This window comes from Stegodyphus dumicola, chromosome 10 (assembly GCF_044657685.1).
Source record: "Stegodyphus dumicola isolate Sdum_Otavi_A_Nest chromosome 10, ASM4465768v1".
Taxonomy (NCBI): Eukaryota; Metazoa; Arthropoda; class Arachnida; order Araneae; family Eresidae; genus Stegodyphus; species Stegodyphus dumicola.
In genome coordinates this window covers 111,715,032-111,727,035 of record NC_140777.1, presented here as the reverse complement: position 1 = coordinate 111,727,035, position 12,004 = coordinate 111,715,032, and the positions used below count along the sequence as shown (strand labels likewise).

The 12,004-nt window shown below is 28.5% G+C and overlaps 1 protein-coding gene across 2 annotated transcripts in view; it reads left to right on the top strand.

The window, feature by feature from the left end:
- LOC118183031 (bleomycin hydrolase) overlaps window positions 1–7,284 on the top strand; it is a 52,098-nt gene extending 44,814 nt beyond the window's left edge. For both annotated transcript variants that reach the window (XM_035352434.2, XM_035352433.2), the window contains exons 10-11: window positions 1,577–1,640; window positions 6,493–7,284. In XM_035352434.2, coding sequence (XP_035208325.1) covers window positions 1,577–1,640; window positions 6,493–6,644 — 216 coding nt within the window. In that variant the 3' untranslated portion in view covers window positions 6,645–7,284. The remainder of the gene's footprint in view (window positions 1–1,576; window positions 1,641–6,492) is intronic.
- Window positions 7,285–12,004: the final 4,720 nt, after the last annotated feature.

Below are 12,004 nucleotides of genomic sequence, written 5' to 3'. Positions count from 1 at the left end.
AATTCTAAAAGTTTTGCCATTTCTAGATTTTGTTGCTTGGTGTGTCACTAAATTCTAAAAATTCTGCCACACCATCTTTGTAACCAGCCCTTACCATATATATTTCATATTGCTTCTGAAAGTGCATATTACTAAAGATATAAAATTAGCAGCTTTTTCTATGCTTTCTAAATTTAGTGTTTTTAGAATAACAGAAATCTTTAATTTAAATCTAAAATGAAAAGGAAATGTGCTGAAGAAAGATTCTTCAAAAATATGTACTGCTATTAGTATGTACAGTTATTATTATGTAAATTACCCAGTTGTTTATAATTTCAGCCTTTACTATAATTTCCCATTTCTATTTTCTCACCAGAATGCAATTCGCTTAGATAGTTTTTAAACTGAGGTGTATGGAGTGTAAGACAGAGTGTGTTTCTATTCTCCACGTACTTGCTGCATTAGTTCTTGTCCAAAATGAGACATAAAAAAATCAATATAAAGCTAACTATTAATTTAGAAGTAAAACAACAATCTTAATAAGTCTAACTGTTAATAAAACATAAATAAAATGTCACTTATCTTCTTTCTAATATGTCCAACTATTATAAGTGTAAAATATTTAATGCTACTTGATAAATTTCATTAAGTTTTATTCTATAACTTATTAATAATTATGTTAATTAAGTTATGTTTAATAGTAATGCATCCTACTTTTATGTGTAGGACAGTATTACAAAAATGAAGTTCAGGCACAGATAGTATTTTTAATTGAATTTGTTCAGTTCTCATTTGCTCATAGATCCTTAATTTTTTCATTAATGGTCCTTAAATTCCGTGTGCAGAAAAGCATATGAACCCTGTGTTAAAATGGTCCATGTACTATAAGCTATAAGAAAGTCATTTAATTTTTTTAGAATACATTTTTATATATTTTGCTACATCTACAAAAAATGCAAAATCAAAAACATGTTTGTTTTATCTTTTATAAGACTTTAATGAAGTTCATTAATCAGTTTTGATTAAACAAACGTGATTAATGCAGATCTACAAAGAGAATGTTTATAATTATAGGGAGATGATGATGATTTTATGATTTTTTTTTTCAAAATCTGTACAGTAAAATGTAAATCAAAATCAGCATTGTATGTAATGCATCAAAGCTAAGTATTAAAAAAATGTAGAATACTGAAAATATCTTTTTACCTCCTGATTTTAAAATGAAGTTTATTTTTAATCACACATTACAAGCACTTTGCACAGATACTGTATCATATTGTTATAAAATACTAAAATAATGATATTTTGCATCAGATTCTAGGTTAAGTGTTAAATTGTTATGAAATGGAAAGGCTGATCTCAGTAAATGCATAAATTCCATTTTATGTTATTTTTTTACAGGAATAATAGTATTTTATAACTTATCAAGAATTATAATACTCTTACTAAAAGTGTTTTATTTGGAAGAAGGTATGTTCTATTTGTAATACTTAATGTTCCACATTAGCCAGAGTTATCTTCAGTTTATTTCTGGAATGTTAGTTAATGTTACAGAAAAATGTGTAAACATTATAGTGTATGTTTGATTCTTTTGCAGGCTAATGGAGACCCAACAAAATGGAGAGTGGAGAATTCTTGGGGAGATGACAGAGGAGAGAAAGGTCTTTTAATTTTAGAATATTTTTTATATTACCTTCTTAACTATTCAGTATTTAAGTAGTACTAATTTTTTTCTTGAATACTATAAAACTTACCAAGTATTCCAAGTAGTATAACATTTTGAAAGTTTTTCCCTTTTATTTTTGGCTTAAATCAAAGCTAAGAAATTGATGTATGTAATATATAAAATATGTAACTCAAAATTAGTAACTTTAATTTTGCATTGGTCCTTTTTATTCCCTATTTTAATTTGGCCATCTCCACTTTCTTTTCTAAATTGTTCATAATAATTTTTCTGGACTATGTTTTTCCGTTTCATGTTTGCTTACATACTTCTGCATTGTGGCAGATCCAGAATTTAAACAAATCAAGTTAATAAATAGCACAGGTACTATTGCACAGCACTGTTCTTTTTTTTTTATACTTCACTTTGATTTTTGTCTGAAAAAATGTGATATGCTGTGAAAAATTGTGGGGTGCTTATTGTACCCATAATGATATGTAATTAAGATTATGTGTGCTCAGAATTATTTATCAAGAAATAAAATTGTGTCTTGTTATCTATGCTGTGTGCAAGTTTCTTCTGCGCTTTCCATCTGTATGCCAGCCACATAACTACAACTATCTTGCCCATGACTAAAAAAATAATTGGTTTCTTCTCTCTCATGCATCCTAAATTTATTACAGTTCATAGAAACCATCTATTGAATTACTACATATATATATATTACAAATTTATGAGTTTTAGTAATAAATAAATAAAAATAAAGATAATAAAATTTGTGCACTTGAACTGCAATGTTAAAGTTAAGATATTATTAAAATATTTTAAGAATTTTTTCTTAAAAAAAGATTGTCCTATCCATGTGAAAAAAATATATATGGAATTAGAGGTGCTGCTAGGCATTCATGAGTGAGAATGTATTAATATTTGATATTATTTATATTATCAAAGCAGGAAAGTATTTGACAGATTTGATTCTTAAATTCAGTGTAAATTCAAAACTGAACTATAACGTTGTGTGTTTACAGTAGACTCTTACACAATGAATGTAATGTATTTTTGTGATGGCATTCATTATTAGTATTGATTATGTAAGCAAATACGGAATCAAGTGAATTGAAAGTAAGAAAGACACTTATTACGTTTTAATTGAAAGTGTGGCAGGTGTATACAAACCAGTTTCCCTTAGAAGCCCTCTACAAATGCATCCCTCTTCTTAGGCTGATAGCCTTAGTGTGCTTTGCCAAAATCAACTAAACCAAATCTAAATCCAACTGTGGGAAACAAGAACAGTGAGAAATTCTAATTGTTTTTTAAATGAAAGTAATAAATGGTAGTTTGAGCTAAACTAACAGAATGGATTGTCATAACATTATCATTACAATTAACTGTTGTCAGGGATAATTAAAGATTCTTTTAGTGAAAGAAGTATTCAGCTACGCTGCTGTATAGAGAAAATGCAGCAACATGAGAAAAAAGTTTGAAATAAAATAAAATTTGATTCACAAATACAGAAATATATGTAAAGAAAATTTTAATTGCAAACGATTTCATGATATTCACTGATAATTAATATGGTGTAACATATTTAAAGATACCATACATAGCTTTGTAAATTGTTGAATACTAGAATTTCATTCATATGCAGTTCATCATTCATTCAGCATTGAATGTTTGTTGGCGTCAGCTTTGGCCAGAAGTTACCAACAATTTAAAAGGTTTTGAATGACATGAAAACAAAATGAAGTTTCAAATATGGAAGAATGAGAAATCCCAGAATTAATTGAGAAATGATGAATGAAAAACTGGATGATGACCAGTTGATAATAAAAAAGATAAAGCACCTCTAAGTTGTAAGAAGTTAAACAAATTGTTAAAAAGAGGCATAAAAATTGATTTTGTAATTGAGATTGACCCAAATAAAGAAAGGGCATTTTGTGAGAGCCAAACTCTCTGCTCCTTGCTGTGAAACATTTTTTAAGAGTCACATCAGTCATTGTCCGAAGCAAAAATCAGCAGCTGTTTAAAAAATAATTGTATTTTGTACTTACCAAAAAGTAATAAAAATCTTTTCAATTAACATTTGTTTCTTTTTTGCCCTTTGATCAAAACAGTATTTAGGCCTTTTTTTAAAAAAAGAATTGCACATACTTTCTTAATCTGCATTATACCAAACACATTTTTTCCATAGGAAGTTAATTTTGTGGAATGCAATTATGTTACTTGTGCAGTCTGTTTATGACGTAAATCTTCACATTTGGAAAGTGTTTACTGTATTTACAGTGTCAGGGTTCATACTGTGCATAAGAGTCCTTAAATTTTTTGGAATCAATTTTTAGGTCTTAAAAGTCCTCAATTTTGGCAGAAGGTCTTTAATTTTAATCATCTGAAATTTCTGTCTGTTTTTACGACTGCCATTTTGAGTGTGAATTAGCATTTTGGAGGAATATTTTTGGTGAATCACTGATAAATATCTCTGGTTCATGGGTTATAATTCGTTCCTATTTCTAATATAACTGGTGAGGTAATAGTTTCATAATGAAAGAAGAGAAACATAGCATTTCAAAATTATTTCATTTTTTCTAATGAGACCTGTTAAACAACTTTTCGCTTTTGGGGATGCAAATTCTTTTATTAAATGGTTCTAAATTTGGCGACTTATCAACATTTTGGCGATTTTAAGATCAGTTTCTATAAAAAAATTTTAATTTCGAGATCTGGAAATTTTTCAATAATTTTTTTTAAACATTGTTAATGGTAATATATTGATGTTGTATTTAAAAAACAACATTAAAATAAAACATTTTTAATTTTCATTGTCATATTATTAAGTTCTGTTTTGGCCACTTATACAATATACTGTATCTAAAAAATAAACAAGGTACGCTATAAAGTGCAATTTACAGAACATTTCTTAGCAAAAGCAAAATAGCTATGTAATTAATTTAAAATGTCTTTTTAATAGTAAGAATTTTTCCCATGTAATTGTCTCAGAATATGCATCAGTTTTCTCTATAAAATTAATTTTACATTTTACCCTCTGATTTTTTTTTATAAAATATTTCTGGCTTTGTGCTGTTACAGAATTAGTAGAGGTGATTTTTCTGTAGACATTTTCTTAGACATTGCAGTTTAGAAGGATTTGAAGGCAAGATTTATAGACCCATGATTCTAGAAAAATGTGACAAAATGAAAAATGCTTCCATGGTATTAACGTGTAATGGATGTATTTTACAGAAAGTTTGCGATGAATTATGTATTATTTTGGAGAAATCTGGAAGAACAAAGAAAACATAATATTTGAATGTTTTACTTCTGGTACTAGAATCTTTTTCTTAGTATGCTTATCTTTCCTTTATCTTCTCCACTTTTCACTAGACACAAGCATAGAAAATATCAGAAATGCTTCTAATCTTATCACATGGACAGGCATTATACAAAAAAATTTTTTTATTAATGAAGAAATTGGAAACCGACAATTTAAAAGATTCATCTAATATGTCAATGCATCATACACAGGGCTGGCGCTACACATTTTCTCACCTGGTACAATCTCTGTGGATCCTAAATTGTGCTGCCTAATGCACTTCTAAATTCTGCTTCCAATGCCTGCTCCAAATTCTGAAAGTTTTGCCATTTCTAGATTTTGTTGCTCAATGTGTCACTAAATTCTAAAAATTCTGCCACACCAGTTCTGTAAGTTCTTCTGAATGTTCATATTACTAAATAAATAAAATTAGCAGCTTTTTCTATACATTCTAAATGCATTTAGTTTTTTTAAAATAACAGAAATCTTTAATTAAATCCAAAAATTCTAAAATGAAAAGGAAACTTGTTGAAAAAAGAAACTGAATACATAAAGAAAATTATTCTTCAAAGATATGTACAGTTATTGTTATGAAATAACTGAGTTGCTTATAATTTCAGCCTTTACTGTAATTTTCCATTTCTATATTCTTACCAGAATGTAAATCACGGACAGTTTTTAAAATGAGGTTTTTGAAGTGTAAGACAGAGTGTGTTTCTGACCTCTGCTTGCTGCATTAGTTTCTGTTAGCTCTGATAATCTGTAATTATTCCTCTTTGTTTTATCGTTGCTGATATTTGAGTTTGTTATGGTGATAGAGTTACTGAGCCAGCTTAAATTAAAAGTAAATTGTATAGTCTTTGAACACTAGTCCACATTTTTAGTTTGAATTTAACTTTTCTCCTTGTTTTCTTGAATTTAACTTACATCACCACGAGCTGTTAACATAAGATCTAGGATTTGTTAGCATAAGAACATACCTTTATGTTGCGAGTCCTTCTTAAATAAGAGGCTTGTTTAAACCTTTGTCTGACTTTGTAGTTTCTTTTCTGACATAGCAATATTTCGCTTCATGTCTGTTGGGGAAGGGGTTGGACTATATAACTTTTACCAAATCAAACATTGTGGAGAGGTTGACAATTTAGGAGATAATGCACAGTAATGATAAACTAGTAAAAATGCTGGTTTGCATATCAACAAACAAACATATAGACAAATTTCTAATTGTTAGAAAATATGCTTAAAGAGAACGAAATCGATATAAATTAGCCAGAATGTCTTCACAGTGTTGTGTTTTTTTTGTGTAGTATTTTACCATTTCATGAATTCTGTAACCATATTCATAGATAGGAAACAAATAACAGAAATCTATATGAAAAATAGTTTCTGATATTTAAAAGAATTTTGTAAATGCTTTTAAAATAGATTGTAGTTTACCAATTGTCAAATGTTAAACATGTGTACCTTTTAACATGTTTGTTAGTTAAGGCTTTTATTGAGAACATATATATTGATAATTCATTTTTTTTTTTCTGTCTTACAGGATATTTAATGATGACAACAGAGTGGTTTCATGAATTTGGATATGAAGTAGTTGTGGATAAGCAGTATGTTCCCAAGGACATTTTGGAAATACTTAAAATTGAGCCAAGAGTTTTACCAGCTTGGGACCCCATGGGTTCGCTTGCTCAATGATTCCAATTTTAGTTTTAATGCAATACTTAATATCTGCTGGTATTGTAAATGATAAAATTGGCAGCATTTCAAGCTGACAGATTTATCGAGTTCATAAACAGTTGAAGTTAAACATTTTTTTTTTTTTAAATGCGAGTTTTTACTAAGAATTTCACAAAAAGGCAAATTAATGAAAAACTGATGAAAGGAAGCAAACATATGAGAAACATCTGTTAAAAAATAGTAATCATGGACTTTTCAGATTTGTCAAGTCATTATAAATTATTTTAAATAAATCACAAATGTCTTTTCATTGAATTTTTGTGGATATGTACTTAATATATTTAATTATGAGTTTGTGAAATAGTTTCTGCATCTTATTAAAAATTGTGAATATTTTATACAATAACAATGTATGTGTAAAAGTTCATGAATGTTTCTACAGAGTGTTATTGATCTTACGAAGTAGTAAATAGTTGTCAAATTAAAAAATTTTTCTGCTTAAATAGCAAATTATGACATTTAATAACTCTGAGTGTCATTAATATAATTACTCTTTCTGCCAGAGCAAATTACCAAAATGTAATCAATGTACCAAAATGCAATCAAAGCAATGAAATCTTAATGTATGTCTTTTTTAAAAATAAACAATTCCAGCACAGTGTTGTATTTATTTTTCTCAACAGTCTTTTTTCAAATAACAAATGGTAGTGTGTTAAAGTTTTTTTTTTTTGCAAAATTAGATATGATTGATCCAATATGTCATTATTAGTTATGCTTTCATTGAAAGAATACAGTGCAACAGTAAAGAAAAGTACCTTAAATCCTTCAAGGAGTGTATTATTTCTTAAGCTTCTAATTATATGATTAGTGTGGTAGTTGATTCTGATCAGTATGCAAATGTGGAGTACTGTTTCAAATTGGATCTTTTATGATTCAAAACATAAAGTTGCATGGGCTGTTACATTACCTTGTCTACTGTTTGGTGGACTTCCTGGGCATTAAAGCCATTTGCAGGTATGGCTGTTGAGGAGTCAAGGTTTTTGGCTATCACTTTTACTTCAGATGTGACCAATTCATTTGTGCACTCCATTGAGTTCTTCAATCGAACTTTGAATCCTTAATAATTTCATTTAATTATACAACAGATTATTAGTGCGTCAAATGTTTATTATTACTCAATAATTCTGTAAATTATTTAGCATTTAAATAATTTAGCTATGTTTATTGATTCTAAACATTCTCATATTATTGACAATGAATTAAAATATCCAAATTAATGATTCCATTCTAAATGCCACAGCTATCGAATGAGTAACCCGTATCTTTTTTTGTGAATGATATTTGCTTATTGCAGTGTCTCATAACAAACCCTTATGCATTCTTTCTTCGTTTAATTCTGCCACATCTGCTGATATACCTTTGAATTTTCATCAAGACTATTCAAATGAGTTTCATTTGATCATGCTTCCATAATACTAAATAAACTATTTCAATTAGCTTTTATATTAATAGTGCTTAATATAAAGTTTATAATTTTAGCAGCACATGTTCCTTTCCCCAAGTAAGGTCTTACAGGTATCGGTTATTTTTATGCATTCTAAATTAAAATATGTAATATTCTTAGATACATACCTCAGCTATCACTATCCAATGATTTAAATTTTATCAAAGGTCATTTAATTTTTTTAGAATACATTTTTATATATTTTGCTACATCTACAAAAAATGCAAACCAATGCTTTTAAATTAAATTAGTAGTAATTTATATTTAGATGAAATACATAAAATTGCAGATGTATTTTGAAATAAGCTGAATCTTAATTTAATCAAGGTCTTCATATTAGCTCAGCTGTTTATAGACACTAGCATACAAACAGGATTTATTATGTATTTCAGCTATAAATGAAAAAATGCACATTAAAAAAAATTTTTTTTTTAATATTTCATTTTATATTCCTTTTCAAAATGCAAATTATTTATTAAAGAGTAGATTTTTTTTATTAATTTCCTGTAAAATCATTAATACTCACAATTTTCCTGGCATATGCACAGTATAAATGATATAAGCCAATGATAAGAAGTTTTCCCAATTTCAGTCAAATTTTATATTTAAAATAACAATCCAATTTTTAGATACTTTTACAAAAATGGTGCTTATGTGCTTCTTTTTGGAAGAATAAATTAAACTTTCAATAACAAAATGCTTACAAAATTGTAACTTTTTTTTTAACAAAATGGAATGAAAGAATTCTATATTTTTTAATCATTTCATTACATGAAATAACCATTATGTCAGTGGTTTTGTGACAAAAATAATGTATTGTGCTTCATTATGGAAGAAAAAATTTCAGTAATGGAGTTACAGAATTAGTCTTATGAATTTTTTTTAAACAAAGAAGTTAAAAACAAATGTACACTGCTCAAAAAAAAAAAAAAAAAAAAAAAAAAAAAAGACAGTCCTATATCTGCCGATTTACTGGGCCGATTGACAAAATTCAAATTGCGTTCTTCATGTCTCGAAAGCGCGACTTAGGATATATATTAGTTTTATATATAGCACTATTCTAACATAGGTATTTTGACACAAAATCGGACTTTTTCTGAAATAGCATACCAATTTTTTTACATATTTCGATTCTACGACTCAAATCAAGCCTAAATATGAAATTTTGTAAAATTTGGAGCGAAATTTACGGAGAAATTCACAAATTTATGTTGGCAAATTTTTGTCAGTTTGCGCCAAGAATAGTTCACTTGGCGAACTTCTTAATATATGGCAACCTAGTTTCCTTTCCTGTGAGCGGAAAAAAAGTCACCATCGTTCCTTTTTTCCAAATAATATTCTTTGTATTATATTTTTAATTATAACTTATTATTTTAAATAATTTTTTCTTTTTCGAATTTCATTTTAATTGTTTAAGTTGCATGTTTTTTTTTTTTTCGAATAACTATTTTAAAAATTTCTACTTACCTCTTCGAACTGCGTAAATAAAGGTGCAGCATTTATTTTTTTTCAAATAGTTTTCTTTATATATATTTTTTGTCATAGTTATTATTTTAGGTAATTTTTAAATTCTTAACTTTTATTTTAATTGTTTGTGTTGCATTGTCTCTTCAGATAATTGTTTTAAAATTTTCTATTTATTCCTTCGAATTGAGCATTTTAAATATATTTATTAATATAAATTTTCCAGAATTTTATTTTATTTATTTGAATTGCGTTTCTTTCGGAGGAATACTTTGTAACCCAGACTACGATGCGTTTGAAAACTGCATATATTAAAAGAGAAAATACAGTAAAGCACAGTTAACACGCCTTTCAATGTTCCGTTCAGAAAAGATATATATAAATAAGAGAGACATTTAACTTAGGATGACTTGCATACATTGCTTTAAACAGTTTTATCATTGTGCCCATTGCTTTACACAATTTTATCCTACATTTGGCTTCTTAAATGTTATTCATATTTTAGTCAAATATTTTATTTTTGAAATCGTAAAAATCAAATATCATAAGATTAAAAAGTTTTAAATTTAAAAAAAAAATACAAATACTAAATTTTACCGTAAAATGTATTTTTTCTTCTCTTTTTCTTCAGGCATTCTACTTTATTCTTGCTCTTTTTCTTCATTCTACTTTATTCTTGCTTTTTTTCTTTAGGCATTCCGCAAGTATATTAAAAAGCATCCAAATTTTCGAAATATCTTGATATTTTTGACAATCATTTTAAATAAAGTTATCGCCTTCCATTTCATAAAGGCCCACAAACGGCCGAGCGGTAAAGTCGCTGAACACTGATAGTCCACTCCGGGGTTCGAATCCCGGTAAACAGGCTGGTTGCATGGGCGTTTTCGTGGATTTTCTCATGTGTACCGTGTATGCCAGCTGATTTCCCTTAGAAAGTTCTTCACAAAGGCATCCTTCCTTTTAGGCAGATAGCCCTGCCTTGACGTAACTTAATAATTCAATTCAATCCATTTCATCAATATTTGGTCAGAGCTTTTATCAGTCTTTAGAGGCTAAACATTTTGAAGGTATGAGATCAAAGGAAAGACTGGTTTCATCAAGAGGTTTTGGTTTATTTAATTATGACAAAGCACACTAGGGCTATCTGCCTAAGGGGAGGGATGCCTTCGTGGAGGACTTTCTAAGGGGAACTGGCTGGCATACACGTTGCACATGGGAAAAACCACGAAAATGCCCAAGCAGCCAGCCCGTTCGCGGGATTCGGACCTCGGACAGAACTACCAGTGTTCAGTGACTTTATCGCTCGGCCGCTGTTTCATCAGGAGGAAAAAAAAAACATCTTTAGGTGACATCCACATACATCACTGGATAAACTCCTCAATCTTCAAATAATTCGAATGAGAAAATCATGGGATTCTCCATTTATGATACGATATGATGTTCTATAACGTAATTTAAATTTATACAACCATATAGTCTAAACCATATTCTCTTTTCTGTTAACCACAAGCTCAATTAATGGTATTTGCTGGTGTACACGTCCAAGTGTTTTTTCTTTGAACACCTAAATTCATTGAAGTATCCTGAAAGTATCTTCAAAAGCGTCCAACTTTTTGAAACATCTTGGTATGTCTGAGAGCCAAATTTCCCTGCAAATTTTTGCTTACTTTTCTCCCTAATTTTCCTCTTTCCTTCTACAGTTATTTTCAGTGCACACACAAGAAAATTAAGATTTTTTGATTGCTAGACTTCCATAAATTTTGCTTTCTTGTCAATTTTTTAAAATATCAATTACATGAATTGCGTTTCAGCTGAAGACAGCTTTTCATTTTCTAGTCATTTTAACTATAAATAAAAAAAAGCGAAGTCCAAAGGATAAATATTTTAATTAAAAGATTTTTGCTAAATGACAAAGAAATAAAACAGTCCAGCAGGGTTAATTCTGTACCACCGAGTAACCCGATTCTTATATCGGCTGAAACAATCTAAATCATATTAAAGATCATTTTTTTTATACAATCTATAACGCGAGAGAAAAATTAGCTTCTTAAAACATTCTTTCTAAGAGGATTAATATAAAAGATTATATTTTTATATATATTTTTAAAGCTGGGACTTGAACCAAACTGTTAAATTTTTAAAGTTTAATTTACATGGTGGTTATAATTAAAGTTCCAATTTGAAATGGTCATAAAAGGAAAACTACCGTACCAAATGTTATCAAACTTGGGAATCGTGTAAAGGAGGTTATGAGAATTTATTTTCAGCGAGGAAAAAAATAGTTAAAAAAACTCATCACCAGGGGGAAAATGACGCTGTATACAAGATTCTTAAATGAAATAAGACACGAAAACATCTGTTTAAAATGTGTTTAATATTTTCCGAAACGTGTTACAAATCATGTTCAATG